Source organism: Salmo salar, chromosome ssa17 (genome assembly GCF_905237065.1).
Source record: "Salmo salar chromosome ssa17, Ssal_v3.1, whole genome shotgun sequence".
NCBI lineage: Eukaryota > Metazoa > Chordata > Actinopteri > Salmoniformes > Salmonidae > Salmo > Salmo salar.
The window spans coordinates 14612007-14628346 of NC_059458.1; the positions used below are offsets into that span (position 1 = coordinate 14612007).

The 16340-nt window shown below is 43.3% G+C and overlaps 1 protein-coding gene across 1 annotated transcript in view; it reads right to left on the reverse strand.

The window, feature by feature from the left end:
- The window catches only part of LOC106575252 (beta-galactoside alpha-2,6-sialyltransferase 2), a 25790-nt gene extending 9668 nt beyond the window's left edge, over positions 1-16122 (reverse strand). Inside the window, exons 1-4 of the mRNA XM_014151646.2 lie at positions 15905-16122; positions 5417-6307; positions 972-1069; positions 531-632 (exon numbers count right to left, since the gene is read on the reverse strand). Of these exons, the coding sequence (XP_014007121.1) occupies positions 531-632; positions 972-1069; positions 5417-6236 (1020 nt within the window). The 5' untranslated portion in view covers positions 6237-6307; positions 15905-16122. The remainder of the gene's footprint in view (positions 1-530; positions 633-971; positions 1070-5416; positions 6308-15904) is intronic.
- Positions 16123-16340: the final 218 nt, after the last annotated feature.

Sequence of the window (16340 nt, forward strand, 5' to 3'; positions counted from 1 at the left end):
TAAATGTTACCATGACCACTACCGCTAACAGGATCTCAGGAAGGGGCCTGTGTAAGCTACACACCAGTAACCTGAATCTAAACACACTGACACTTTCTGAATTATTCAGTAAAAACCTTAAGATGACTTTTATAAAATATGAGGCACTTTGTTGTCCATTTAGAATGGAAATTTGTGTTGACGCTCTCTCACAAGACACACCACCAGAGGGGCTGGAAGCAGTGGGTCAGCTGCAGTGCAGCGCTCCTGGAACAATTGTAGGGTGTTAAGTGTTTTGCTTAAGCCCACAACAGTGATGTTTGCTGACTCACTCTGCACCAGACTTTCCCTAAGATGAACCAGGAGATGATTAAGAAGTCATTAATGACACACACACACACACACACACACACACACACACACACACACACACACACACACACACACACACACACACACACACACACACACACACACACACACACACACACACACACACACACACACACTACATCGCGTGACTGACAGTGAGAGAGAGCAGAGAGACCTACCCTGGGCAGGTCCACAGAGTACGGTGCAGGATCCCAGGCCACCAGTGTCATACCCTTATACAAAGAGCTGGTGGTGAAGTGATGCCTGGGCCGGGCAAGTATCTGCAGGGAGACAAATTACTGATTGCTGTACTGATAGCTCTCCAGAACCCCAGGCTAAATGTAATATGAGGCAAGCAATACGAGTACATCTCACCTACAGTCCACATGCACAGATACCATACGCCAACGTGTCATCTCCCAATGATAGGTGGATCCTCAATGATTGACTAGATAAGCGTAGAAGTGCTGGGATAGCCTGTCTTAGTGTTCTGACTAGCGGTTTCACTCAGCTCTAGATCAACTCAAATCATTTTCATAAAGGCAGTGAGGCAGTGATTCCACTGTCAATCAATAGGAGGTACTAAAGAAAAGTCACAGGAGGAGAAGTGGGGGACCTACCTGAGAGTTGATAATGCGGATAGTGGTCTTGTTGCCCACGTCATTCTCATAGCCCTCTGTAGGAGCAGCGTTGAAGCGAAGCACAGCCTCATGGGAATCTGAGTACAGGGTATAGACATAAGCTGAATGCATCAGCCCAACAGTACCATGAAAATGGCATGGTTGTCTACAAGCATAAGTAATGTTGTTAGTGAATGTCTCCCTCGAGTGCAGTGGTATTTAAACTTTTTCAGTGGGGACCACATTTTTTCAGGCAGAATTTCTGGGGACTTTTCCCCCAAGAATTTCACATTTTCATTTTTACATAAACAAATAACCTTCATTTCATTGCATTTTCATTTCTTACTAAAATGAAAAGAAATGTGTATTTTTATAATTATCTTCTCAAAAACGTTTGTCTCATTCAATAGTTTGTACTTATATATATATATATATATACACACACACACACACACACACACACACACACACACACATTACATATATACACACACACACACACACACACAGTGGGGAGAACAAGTATTTGATAACCTGCAAAATCGGCAGTGTTTCCTACTTACAAAGCATGTAGAGGTCTGTAATTTTTATCATAGGTACACTTCAACTGTGAGAGACGGAATCTAAAACAAAAATCCAGAAAAATCACATTGTATGATTTTTAAGTAATTAATTTGCATTTTATTGCATGACATAAGTATTTGATCACCTAACCAACCAGTAAGAATTCCAGCTCTCACAGACATGTTAGTTTTTCTTTAGGAACCCCTCCTGTTCTCCACTCATTACCTGTATTAACTGCACCTGTTTGAACTCATTACCTGTATAAAAGACACTGTCCACACACTCAAACAGACTCCAACCTCTCCACAATGGCCAAGACCAGAGAGCTGTGTAAGGACATCAGGGATAAAATTGTAGACCTGCACAAGGCTGGGGTGGGCTACAGGACAATAGGCAAGCAGCTTGGTGAGAAGGCAACAACTGTTGGCGCAATTATTAGAAAATGGAAGAAGTTCAAGATGACGGTGAATCACCCTCGGTCTGGGCTCCATGCAAGATCTCACCCCGTGGGGCATCAATGATCATGAGGAAGGTGAGGGATCAGCCCAGAACTACACGAGAGCTGGGACCACAGTCTCAAAGAAAACCATTAGTAGCACACTACGCCGTCATGGATTAAAATCCTGCAGCGCACGCAAGGTCCCCCTGCTCAAGCCAGCGCATGTCCAGGCCCGTCTAAAGTTTGCCAATGACCATCTGGATGATCCAGAGGAGGAATGGGAGAAGGTCATGTGGTCTGATGAGACAAAAATAGAGCTTTTTGGTCTAAACTCCACTCGCCATGTTTGGAGGAAGAAGAAGGATGAGTACAACCCCAAGAACACCATCCTAACCGTGAAGCATGGAGGTGGAAACATCATTCTTTGGGGATGCTTTTCTGCAAAGGGGACAGGACATTCTTACATTTACATTTTAGTCATTTAGCAGACGCTCTTATCCAGAGCGACTTACAGTAGTGAATACATACATTTCATGCATTTTTTCTATTTTAATTTTTTTGTACTGGCCCCCCGTGGGAATCGAACCCACAACCCTGGCGTTGCACACACCATGCTGGCGTTGGAAACACCATGCTCTACCAACTGAGCCACATGGAAGGCGACTGCACCGTATTGAGGGGAGGATGGATGGGGCCATGTATCATGAGATCTTGGCCAACAACCTCCTTCCCTCAGTAAGAGCATTGAAGATGGATCGTGGCTGGGTCTTCCAGCATGACAACGACCCGAAACACACAGCCAGGTCAACTAAGGAGTGGCTCCGTAAGAAGTATCTCAAGGTCTTGGAGTGGCCTAGCCAGTCTCCAGACCTGAACCCAATAGAAAATCTTTGGAGGGAGCTGAAAGTCTGTATTGCCCAGCGACAGCCCCGAAACCTGAAGGATCTGAAGAAGGTCTGTATGGAGGAGTGGGCCAAAATCCCTGCTGCAGTGTGTGCAAACCTGGTCAAGAACTACAGGAAACATATGATCTCTGTAATTGCAAACAAAGGTTTCTGTACCAAATATTAAGTTCTGCTTTTCTGATGTATCAAATACTTATGTCATGCAATAAAATGCAAATTAATTACTTAAAAATCATACAATGTGATTTTCTGGGTTTTAGTTTTAGATTCCGTCTCTCACAGTTGAAGTGTAACTATGATAAAAATTACAGACCTCTACATGCTTTGTAAGTAGGAAAACCTGCAAAATCGGCAGTGTATCAAATACTTGTTCTCCCCACTGTATATAATATAATATAATATAATATATTATATATATAACACAGTACCAGTCAAAAGTTTACACACACCTACTCATTCCAGGGGTTTTCTTTATTTTTACTATTTTCTACATTGTATAATAATAGTGAAGACATCAAAACTATGGAATCACGCAGTAACCAAAATGGTGTTAAACAAATCAAAATATATTTTATTTTTGAGATTCTTAAAAGTAGCCACCCTTTGCTTTGATGACAGCTATGCACTCTCTTGGCAACTGTACCGGGCAGATGGCAGACAGCGTGTTTGGCGTCGTGTGGGCGAGCGGTTTGCTGATGTCAACGTTGTGAACAGAGTGCCCCATGGTGGAGGTGGGGTTATGGTATGGAAAACGAACACAATTGCATTTTATCAATGGCAATTTGAATGCACAGAAATACCGTGATGAGATCCTGAGGCCCATTGTCGTGCCATTCATCCGCCACCATCACCTCATGTTTCAGCATGATAATGCATGGTCCCATGTCGAAAGGATCTGTACACAATTCCGGGAAGCTGAAAACATCTCAGTTCTTCCATGGCCTGTATACTCACCAGACAGGTCCCTCATTGAGCATGTTTGGAATGCTCTGGACCGACGTGTACGACAGCGTGTTCCAGCCAATATCCAGCACAGCCATTGAAGAGGTGTGGGACAACATTCCACAGGCCACAATCAACTCTATGCGAAGGAGATGTGTTGTGCTGCATGAGGCAAATGGTGGTCAAACCAGATACTAACTGGTTTTCTGATCCACGCCACAACCTTTTTATTTTTAAGGTGTCTGTATTCCCAGTGATGTGAAATCCATAGATTAGGGCCTCATGAATTTATTTCAATTGCCCGATTTCCTTATATGAACTGTAAATCAGTAAAACCTTTGAAATTTTTGCATGTTTCGTTTATATTTTTGTTCAGGTAAACTATAATATTATGCTTATCGTGATGCTTATGAGTCAATAACCAAACTCCAACACTAGAGAGCAGCAAACCCTTTTCTTTGGAGGTCTTATCTTACCGGCAGAAGTCTCATTTATAAAAGGTGCCTGCATTACTGTCACGGCTCTTCTTCCTCATTTCAAGGACATGCAGGCTACTCATCACATCAAATGAACAGATACATGGGGAGTGACAAGCCAATCTGATGCTATCAACATGAAAGGCTACTGAATGAATACAAAGTAGAGTGGTCTACAGATCCCGTAGAGTAAGCCAGCGTTCCCATTCACGTGCACTGAATGCGGAGCGATTTCTATAGGTGTGAGGAACTTCCCAGCATCAGAGCTCTTATGCACTGTAAGGGTAGAGGCTAGTTAAATTTTAAGGGTAAATCAAACCTACCAAAGCAATACACTTATGCAGTGATGAAATCTAGTCTGACAATCAGCCAATTAGATGTAATAACTTGTATACCTGTATAATCAGTCTGATTAGTAGTACTAACTTGTTATTACTTAGGATTTTGAAGCTTGTGTGCAATATTGCAGTGAAGTAAGAATTTCACGTTAAAGTCTACACTTGTTTTATTCGGCGCATGTGACAAATAAAGTTTGATTTGAAGTACAGAAAGTGTCTGTCTGTCCAGACATGTTCTTCCTTTCCTGTAAATATTTTTTAAGGATGTAGTTAAAGGGAGCCTCAGTGGAGCCTCAGTACCTGATAAACTAGGTTAGTCTCAATGGAACTAGAATCAATAGAGATGTGGAAGTCAACATCGAGGTGAGGACAACAGTTGAATAGAGACGAGACCTCTGGGGGGGGGGCAAAAGGGTCCCAACCCAACAACACTCCAACTGAAGCCTTATCACTCACACAAACACGAAAGTTCTGGGTTCAGGCCGGGCCAAGACACTACCAAGAACAGACTTAGTTCCTGCCCAGCAACAGAGAATCTGTTCATCTTAGACATACAAGGAGATGACTTTGCCCAGTTGGAAGGTATAAATATGTGATTGTGTGACTTGTATGTTGTGTTATGCAGCTGCAACATCCTGCTGGGTTTAATAAATCTAGTTTGAGCTTTACTTCCGTCTGGATTTGTACCAGTAGTGCCTTTATTTACATTGGAGCTAACAGTTACGTTATAAATACTGCCGATGTTTGGAGAAATGTGTAACACCTGTCCTACAGCACTCACCAATTTCTCTCCCTAGGGAAGAGTTGAGGATAGCCCCGGCCGAGGTGACCACCGCACACGACTTGAACTTTGACCCCTGGCCCCAAAGCTGCTCCAGAGGTCGTGGGGGCACTAGCCTGTCCCAGGCCAGCCCAGAGAAGGGTTGCTCTGTCCCATCCAGTGTCCTCAACCTGGCCTGCTTCTTCAGTTCACAGAGTACCTCCCTCCCGCTCTGCCTACCCCTGCGCAGCCCCCTGTAGGCCACATGGTGCCTGTTGAGATTCAGGTAGTCCCTCATGGACTTCTGCAGGTGTGGAGCGAGCATTCCCGCTGAGGCAATGCCCCTTCGCAGCTGCTGGACCACTGCCTTGGACTGGGATAAATAGTAGCCGTCTCTGCCCCACTGCTCAGCCCTGGACATGCTCCCTTTCCTCCTCGTCCTTCTCAGTCTCTCCCTCCTTATCTTCTCTTCCCTTTCCTGATCCACCCCCTCCTCCTGGTCGCTCACCTTTATCCAGACCACCGAGACACCATTCTGGCTCAGCTCCAGGGCCTCCTGTTTTCCCTGTCGGCTGTGGCTGGGATCCTGGTTGGCGGGGGAAGATGAGGATGACACCTCAAGAGTAGAAGCCCTGATGCCCGATGGACTACCCTGGATGGAGGCCAGACGGCGGGTCTCGGGGTGGGTGAGCGAGGAGGGCGAGCGGAGATCCACATCCCGGGGGTCCAGGAAGTGGGAGAGCAGGGCCAGGAAGATGAGGAGCCAGGCCAGCATCACCACCAGAACCAGCTGCCTCCACTGCTTCATGGTTGGGGTCATGGTGGAGGACTTGGGAGTCATGACGGGTGCAGCTGGGGTCCGGTCCCGTCAGCGATCCCTAGAGGCCGACCTGGCAGTGCTCAGGATGAGGCCTAAAGAGGTAAAACGTTATTAGTATAGCACATTTTCATACAATAAAGTGGATGATGAACTTCAGTAGTACCGCACCAATTCGTACAATACAATGTATCCGTAAGTGTAAGCACTATAATAGCTTAACCCCCTAAGGTCCCAGGTTTCTACTAAGCTAACATATGGAATTATTTTAAGGTCATACTAAGGAATATTTAGCTATCTGGATTTAGAATCCCTGTAAAAAAATGAATATATAAATAAAATATATTTGATGAAACATTGAATTTGCCCTTAACGCTATTAGCCCATAGACATGCAATAAATAACATAATCATACATGGCAAAACAGATAGTAAAAAAAAAAACATCAAAAGGAAGTTAGGGCTCCCGAGTGGCGCAGCGGTCTAAAGCACTGCATCTCAGTGCAAAAGGTGTCACTACAGCCCTGGTTTGAATCCAGGCTGTAACACATCTGGCCGTGATTGGGAGTCCCATAGGGCGGTTCACAATTGGCCCAGCTTCGTCTGGGTTTGGCCGGAGTAGGCCATCATTGTAAATAAATTAAATCATTAAAGAAAGGTTAAATAAAAATGTTTTTAAGTGTCCTATATATCTTACAATTTTTTAATATACCCATATTTAGCCCCTTTTTTTGGCACTAAAGTACTTCCATAAAAATGTTTTAACTGGTACCAGGCTACCTACAGACGAGTTTTGTGAGGCTTGTGGGTGTAGTGTGTAGCCCAAACTGTTCGGACACTAAAGACGTTTTCATGAGAAGAGATGTCTCCTGGTCTGACAAACACTGCTGTAGCTTTCCCGCCTTCCACCGCAGATGCGGAAGGCCGACATTAGTGGATGCGGTGGATTAGATGCAGCCCATGCAACAACAAAAAAACAACAGATATCTCTAGCTTAAACAGACAGATTTTGATAGGGATTGTTGTATTATGCTAATTAGATTTCCACAGTGTCGTGGACAGAGAGATATAAGAAACACTACAAAGACCAGGATGGACACATCTCCCTTGTTGAAAATGCTTCCTTCCTGCCCTTCTTTCTCCGCTTTGAAGTTCGAACGGAACTGGACTGTCTTTTACTTTTGAGACATGAAAGCCTTTCTCTCTCTCGGCTGTATCCTGCCCTTGTCAGAACTTTCTATTTAAAATAGAAGGTGCTGATTCCTGCTTTACCAAGCAATAGGGAACATTTGAATAATAATCCACTCTGTCCTTCCATCTATACTCGTATTCACTCTTTGATCCTGTAGAGGTTGACTGTAGTTTTGACAGCAGTGTGGCCCTGAGTTGGTTAGGTTAAGTCATGTCTGTTTACATTCTCTATGGGCAGGGGCAGAGGGGTTGGGGAGCTGTGCTGGACCTCTCCCACGTACCACAGTGAACACAAAACAGACAGACTGTGTTTTTCACACAGTAGAAAAGGCTTAATCATCATCATCCACAGTGGGACCTGTTTGTGAAGTGAAACCTGAGGTAACGTGATGTGTTTTTGAGCAAAAACATAATTGGTGTGCCCTTTTTCCACAGAAAATATTGGTATGTTCTTCTCCATTCACCACTGTGCCACGTTCTTTTGCAGCTGCAGGCAATTCTTACCACCCTGTCAACTAGCTTTCCCAATGGAGGGAACATATTGGATAACCAAAATGAACAAGAACAGTAGCAGTCATTATAATAGCAGGTAAATGTAAACACAGGCTGTGGCACGCAAATGCAGAATGCTAATCGTAGCTCTCACACCAGCACTCGCTAATTGTTGACGTTTCTCCCATTTGTAGTGGAATTGGCCCCTGGAGCCTTTTTTTAGACTAAACGGAGCCTTAATGTTTTCGAACAGCAGCGGTAGAGACTGAGCCATCACAGCTAAGTATTAAGCTATGACAGACAGACACAGAGAGTCAGAGTTCAGAGTGTGAGAGAGAAAGAGAGAGAGGAGAAAGAGAGAGAGGAGAAAGAGAAAAAGAAGAGAAAGAGGAGAGAGAAAGAGAGAAGAGAGAGCGAGCAGAAGGAGAAAAAAAAGATACAGGTCTAAGTTAAGAGTAGATGTGAGTTCAAACATGTAGACTAGGTTAAGTGTTGCCAGAACCTAGTTTCGTAATTATGAGTTTAGGGGGTTTGAAGAGTCAGAGGGCTGATTCCCCCTCAGAGCAAGAGCTTGCGCAGGGCAGGGCCAGGCAGGGATCCACCAAGCCCCAGCCTCTCTCTCAGGACTTTACCCCCACAAAGTACATCTTCAAAGGGTCTTTCCATCACCACCGGTGAGCCAGTGCAGTGCAGCTAGCGTGAATGACACGGAAGGTTAAACTGAAATAATCTGCCTTGGGGCACAGAAAGGAAAAGGGAAACACTACTGAAAGGGGGGAAATAAAGGTAATGAATTGAAATTCCACTGGGTAACCCACTGGCAGTATTCTGAAGAGAGATGTGGGCCTCTTTTCTTTGTTCAACTCAATAGTGCTTAAGCTAGGCTACTAAAGCTAGCCCTCCATTTCAAAAGCAGGATTTGAGTGGAATTAGTATGGCATGGAGAAAAAAAAATCATTGGGCTTCCCAAACCTTGTTTTTAAGCAAAAAACACCATGACTGAACTGACATCTCCACTGGCACTGACTATATATCCCCCACTACAAAGCCTTGTGGGAAGCTGGCTGGCCTAAACTGATCCCTGCACCAATAAACCCCCCCTAATAAGGACACAGAGGTCACACATCTGTCTCCAATCAGAAAGAGAAATCTTGCCCCAGAAGGAACACAATTGGTCCTCTGCTTTCTCTCCAACCAGATTAGAGGTCGACCGATTAATCGGAATGGCCGATTCATAACAATCGGTAATCGGAATTTTGGACACCGATTTGCCGATTAAAAAAAAAATTATAATAATATAGACCTTTATTTAACTAGGCAAGTCAGTTAAGAACACATTCTTATTTTGAATGACGGCCTAGGAACCGTGGGTTAACTGCCTTGTTCAGGGGCAGAACGACAGATTTTTACCTTGTCAGCTCGGGGATTCGTTTTTGCAACCTTCCGGTTACTAGTCCAACGCTCTAACCACCTGCCTTACATTGTACTCCACGAAGAGCCTGCGTGGCAGGCTGACTACCTGTTACGCGAGGGCAGCAAGAAGCCAAGGTAAGTTGCTAGCTAGCATTAAACTTATCTTATAAAAAACAATCAATCTTAACAAATCACTAGTTAACTACACATGGTTGATGATATTACTAGTTTATCATCTAGCGTGTCCTGCATTGCATATAATCGATGCGGTGCCTGTTAATTTCTCATTGAATCACAGCCTACTTCGACAAACGGGTGGTGATTTAACAAGCGCATTTGCGAAAAAGCACTGTCGTTGCACCAATGTACCTAACCATAAACATCAATGCCTTTCTTTAAAATCAATACACAAGTATATATTTTTAAACCTGCATATTTAGTTAATATTGCCTGCTAACATGAATTTCTTATAACTAGGGAAATTGTGTCACTTCTCTTGTGCCAAGGAGTCAGGGTATATGCAGCAGTTTGGGCTGCCTAGCTCATTGCGAACTGTGTGAAGTCCATTTATTCCTAACAAAGGCTGTAATTAATTATGACATAACATTGAAGGTTGTACAATGTAACAGCAATATTTAGACTTAGGGATGCCATCCGTTAGATAAAATACGGAACGGTTACGTATTTCACTGAAAGAATAAACGTTTTGTTTTCGAAATTCTAGTTTCCGGATTCGACCATTTTAATGACCAAAGGCTCGTATTTCTGTGTGTTATTATGTTATAATTAAGTCTATGATTTGATAGAGCAGTCTGACTGAGCGATGGTAGGCACCAGCAGGCTCGTAAGCATTCATTCAAACAGCACTTTTGTGCGTTTGCCAGCAGCTCTTCGCAATGCTTCAAGCATTGTGCTGTTTATGACTTCAAGCCTATCAACTCCCGAGATTAGGCTGGTGTAACCGATTTTGAAATGGCTAGCTAGTTAGCGGGGTGCGCGCTAATAGCGTTTCAAAAATCACTCGCTCTGAGACTTGGAGTAGTTGTTCCCCTTGCTCTGCATGGGTAACGCTGCTTCGAGGGTGGCTGTTGTCGATGTGTTCCTGGTTCGAGCCCAGGGAGGAGCGAGGAGAGGGACGGAAGCTATACTGTTACACTGGCAATACTAAAGTGCCTATAAGAATATCCAATAGTCAAAGGTATATGAAATACAAATCGTATAGAGAGAAGTAGTCCTATAATTCCTATAATAACTACAACCTAAAACTTCTTACCTGGGAATATTGAAGACTCATGTTAAAAGGAACCACCGGCTTTCATATGCTCTGAGCAAGGAACTTAAACATTAGCTTTCTTACATGGCACATATTGCACTTTTACTTTCTTCTCCAACACTTTGTTTTTGCATTATTTAAACCAAATTGAACATGTTTCATTATTTATTTGAGGCTAAATTGATTTAATTGATGTATTATATTAAGTTAAAATAAGTGTTCATTCAGTATTGTTGTAATTGTCATTATTACAAATAAAGAAAAGAAAAAAATTATGCAAAATAAACCAGCTAAATAATCGGTATCGGCTTCTTTTGGCCCTCCAATAATCGGTATCGGCGTTGAAAAATCATAATCGGTCGACCTCTAAACCAGATAGTCACAAATTGAACTTGGCGAGCATGAGCGTCATTTGCCTGAACGAAGTGCTGTAGCAACACCCTGAACACAGTGCTGTAACAACAATAACACAACGCTCCATCAAGCACACATTAGCTAAGTCAACACATAAGAACACACCAAGATCCTCTCCCCACAGATACACAAACACCCAGAACCTCTCCCCACAGATACACATACACCCCAGATCCTCTCACATAAAAACAATCCATCTAGATCCTGACAGTAATTTCAAGGTGTAGGCAAAAACAGAAACAGCATGGCTGAGATAGACAAGGGAAGCCAAACAACAGCTGTTGATGTTTCCTCTGTGCCTCTGAGATAACTGAGATGATTCAGGGGGAGATAGAAAGATGAAAAATATAGAGATAGGGCCTGGTTCCTGCCTTATATCCAATCATAGACATAGCAGGTATTATGTTTCGTAGTAGAAAATATAGACATCTTCAGCTCCAGTCTGGTTGGGAACCGAACTGACCGCTGGCCCTCTTCACACACCAGCTGGTCTCACAATGGGCCACAGCTAGGGTTTGGCACATGGCCCCTGGTCTCTCCGGCAGTGCCCACGCACACACAACCAGTAATGCAAACACACACTCATGCAAACTCACACTGGCACACAGTGAGACACACACACACTCTCTCTCTCAAACACAAACACACACAGCCTGTAGAAGTCATTCCAGAGAGAGACAGCAGCAGGAGGAGGTCTCTCCGTGGAGAGATGATATCCCCCCTGTCCTGTTTCTGCTGTCAAAATGCCTTCCTCCATCTTCAATGACACGCCTCGCTAAGCTCCATCTCTTCTGTTATCCTCTTCTCTCATGTGGTGCTGGCCTGTTTAGAAAGCACTCCTGCATTGCCATTGTCATGGCACATAATGCATTCTGTATATGCAGAATTATAAACTGGTTGGTTCGAGCCCTGAATGCTGATTGGCTGACAGACATGGTATATAAGACCGTATACCACGAGTATGACAAAACATTTATTTCTACTGCTCTAATTTCGTTGGTAACCATTTTATAATAACAATAAGGCACCTTGGGGGTTTGTGGATATATGGCCAATATACCATGGCTAAGGGCTGTATCCAGGCACTCTGCGTTGCGTCGTGCTTAAGAACAGCCTTTAGCCGTGGTATATTGGCCATATGCCACACCCCCTCGGGCCTTACTGTTTAAATCTACCTCTTGATGTGGTGCATGACAAAAGCCCTTAATGTGGGAGGAAGGTAAAAGTAGCTTTGGCTCTGACTAAAGCACCATTGAGAGAGGCTCTCTAATAACCATAGCAGGAGGGGAATTTACAGTACACGTTATACCACCCGGCTAATCTACTCTACTACCTCTCATCTCACATGTAGAAGATAGAGACTCAACGCCCACATGGCTGGAGGAGAAAAATGTCAAGAGGTTATTTTCAAGCAAATGGGCAAATGGAGAGGTGTTTTGTGTTGGCTTGCGATTCACTTATCGGTCAGTGTTTCTCACTCGATAATACTACGACAGGGGAGACAGCAAACACATGTTCTTCACTGCATCATGATAATAATTGTACTTAGTTACAAAGTACCCAGAAACGTTCATTTGACTATGCAGTTTTCATTTGACCAAAATCCTCTCCACTTCCTGATTGTCGCAGATATCACACAACGCATGGACAGAAAATTTACACGATAACATCTGTGGTCAGGAAGGACACAGCAAAGCTCTGTGTTTGTTTGATGGGAGATGAAAGAAAAGTGAGTCACACGTATATGGGCTCCCAAGGGATGTGTGGTGATCAGGTCTACCTCCTGTGACCCAGTCTTCATGCTATCTTATCCCAAAATGGATGTCAGTCTCAGGACTCTCTGACTCTCATTGGCTCCAGAGCAAAAACCACCTCATCCTGAGACAGAGAGGCTGGCTGACTCAGCTCCAGTGTGTGGTTGTAATGGCAACGTGTTAACATTCACAAACATCCTGAGGGCCTCATACATCTCCCTACGGATTCAAAATAAAAGTCTGGGATCGACTGAGGTAATAGAAATGATACAGGAGTGAATGAAGGAAAATGCCTTATTACTCTTCCAGCTAGTCATCTTTTGAGGCCAGTTAGTTAGCCTATCCCAAAAGAGAAAGTGTGACAGAGGCATTATGTCTCTTCTTGTGTGGACCAGTTTAATCTAGCCTACAAACTCACCAAGCAGTTTTGTTTCCAGTTTTGCATTAAAAGAGAGCAGCAAGACATCAGCTCTCTCTACTTTAGTGGCCTTAGGGAGAGAAACCCTGTTTTGTGTAGCCTAAGCCTCGTGACTGAGTCTGTGTGACTGAATGAAATGATATCTCATAACAACTACTGTAGCGGGCCTGCAGGCTGGCACCAGAAGTGACTCACACAGCAGGGGCCTCAAGCTATTTAAAAAAAAATAGTAAATCAGATATAGGGGCAATTCCTCAGTAACAGAATGACGCTAAGACTCTGATTTTTCACTTTTAAAAGTATGACAAACAAAAAACATTGATTGCCAAGTTAAAAACAAACATACAACTCAATGCACTACCTACTCGTGGCTCCCGAGTGGCGCAGCGGTCTAAGCCACTGCATCTCAGTGCCTGGTTCGAATCCAGGCTGCATCACATCCAGACGTGAGAAGTCCTATAGGGCGGCGCACAATTGGCTCAGCGTTGGCCGGGGTAGGCTGTCATTGTAAATAAGAATTTGTTCTTAACTGACTTGCCTAGATAAGTAAAGGTAAAAAAAAAAACTTCAATTGGTCACATTGGTGACTCAAAACTGTTCGATTAATACATGGCTACTAGCAGTGGTATTATATTTATTGCGATCTAAAGTTTGCACTTACTCGGGTGGTAAACTAGCCCTAATAATATTAGTGCACATAAAGATGCAGGAATATTCATCTATATTGAACAAAAAACTAAATCAGAAAAATCTGGAGCCTTATTTTAACAATCATAAATAACAACAGCCTAATTGTTCACCCAAAATGCATCACAATCACTGGATTAGGTTGCACATTCAAATCACAACATGAAAATATGAAGAAATACCATCTTGAATACCATCTTTTTAATAAAGCACTAAATTACTTTAGAAGATGATAGAAAAAAATATATATATATCGTGTGATGCAGCAATTGTTTTTGGGGTGAGACCAAATCATGGACTGGTGCAATCAACTGAAAATCCTAGTGGCAGCAGGGGAAAATGTTAGTCCGGAGTCATGCGTAATAAGTTACTTCCCAACCCTGGCTACTGTACAGTACTCTACTTTTCTTTACTGTACTGTCCATGATTGGTTTAGATTTGGACTGACCACATTTCAACTACTTTTCAACATTCATGGACGTCCGGTGTCGGTCAGTGTTCAGTGAGTGAAGAGGCTGGTTACAGTAAATGGAAGGAGAGGGGGCTCATGGGTAGGTGTCAGTAATAGCTGAGAGAGGTGACATTAACTGGAGAGAGAGAGAGAGAGAGAGAGAGAGAGAGGTGGCCAGACTGTTTTCACACTCTTGGTTTGACCACCAGGTGACAGAAAGAGAAAGTAAACAGTTACGAGCTGAATATATGCCACTGGCAGGGAGGACAGTAGCAGGTGACTACTATGAATTTCCATTGCAGTCAGTTTAGTTTCAGACATTCTGTTTTTTTGTCATTCTGTCAGTTACTGACTTGGTAACAGAACGACCTGTTTGAATCACTTAATAAATCATAAACCAAATTGATATCAGTAAAACACTACAGCTAATTGGTAGGTCTACCTTTACTTGTTAATTCCATGGGCTTTCATTCTCCTCCGTCCTCATGAGGGAGAGAAATGAGAAAATATCTTAAAGATATGTGGGTTTTTGGTAACAGAATGACAAGACACTAGACAAGAGGACCTATTACCTTATTGACAGCTGTACCTATCCAGGGGTAGGGGCTATGGGTCGATATAGGATCGGCTGTTTTAACAAAGGGCTGCAATTGACACACACAGGGAGGATACCCCATTCCCAACACCAGGTGTTCACAGGTGTCCAGTAATTAAGATGTCAGGACTGTGAAAGGTGGCTGAACAGACACGTCTAGGGCCAGTCTGTAGTCGATTGTCAGCTGGTATCTGGGGCTACTGACCCAGAGTGTCAGGCCAGGTGTCCTGGGACTGGTGGTGTTGAGGTAGCCTGGAGAAGGGCTATCAGACAGGGCTGCAAGGCTCTGTCACCCTGCCTCTCACCTGTCTTGTGTCTGTCTCTCGGAGCACACACCAGACCCTGACAATCCTCAATCTTAAACCATTCCACAATGGTCATTTATAGTCATATGGACACTGATTTAATTAAGATATGTGAGTCCATCTGCATATTGTAGTTTATAATGTCGAAAACGAAAAACAATATAGTCAAATTATGAAAAGATGAGTCAATATAGTCCAATGTGTGTATGATTCTTTGTGCTGTACGATGTCGCCAAGTTGACTTTTGAGAGACAACATTGACTCAAATAAAAGCCTTCACATGGCAGCTCGTGTTGCTCCTCTCAACACCCATCAATAGGTGAGCAGTGGGACCAGTTCACTGCAGGAATTATGACTGTGTAATGTTACAAAATATTGATAAATATTCAAATTAAACAACAATATAATATCACTGGCGTTTTCAGGTCGATGGGAACCCGTATTTTTGTGGTAGATGAAATAGGCACACATTACGTTTTGCCCATGTTGTTATGATGGAGGCAACTTTGTAATTCACGCTATATTTTGGATGGAAGCCAGGGACAATGTTTTAACCATTCTGCATGCCCCCTTTTCTATGTCACAGGTCGAAACCCTTTGTGATCTCTATATAGCGTCCCTCTCATCACAACCCTCTGTTTGAAATACCCACGGCATCATTGATTGCTCTGTCTGATACAAAGATGGTAAAATGCCTTACCTGAGCTAGTCAAACTCTATTCATTCCGGCGAACATCGACATTTCTTCAGGCTTGGATCTGAAATGCAAAGACTAAACGAAATGCATGCTTTTGCGCCATCTTCAAAGAAAGAGGCAAGTTTCCAATCGAACGTTATTCAGTGCTGCTTGACAACCCACTATAGGATGTGTAATGTGGTGCTGTGGTTCTTTCAATTGAGGTATAAAAGAACCGTCCTTTCTCAATCTTTTTTTTTTTGGGGGGGGGGGGGGGGTGGAGTAGGGTGGGCGGGGCATACGTGAATGATGTGGAATTGAACTGCAAATTAAAGAAAAAAAATATTGAAACAGAGTTGGTATTTTACTTCTGTGTAGACTATATTTACACCATGCCTAGCCCATCTAACCAGTTCAGATAAGAATAATAGTCTAAAGCTTCCACACCAAATATAGCCCT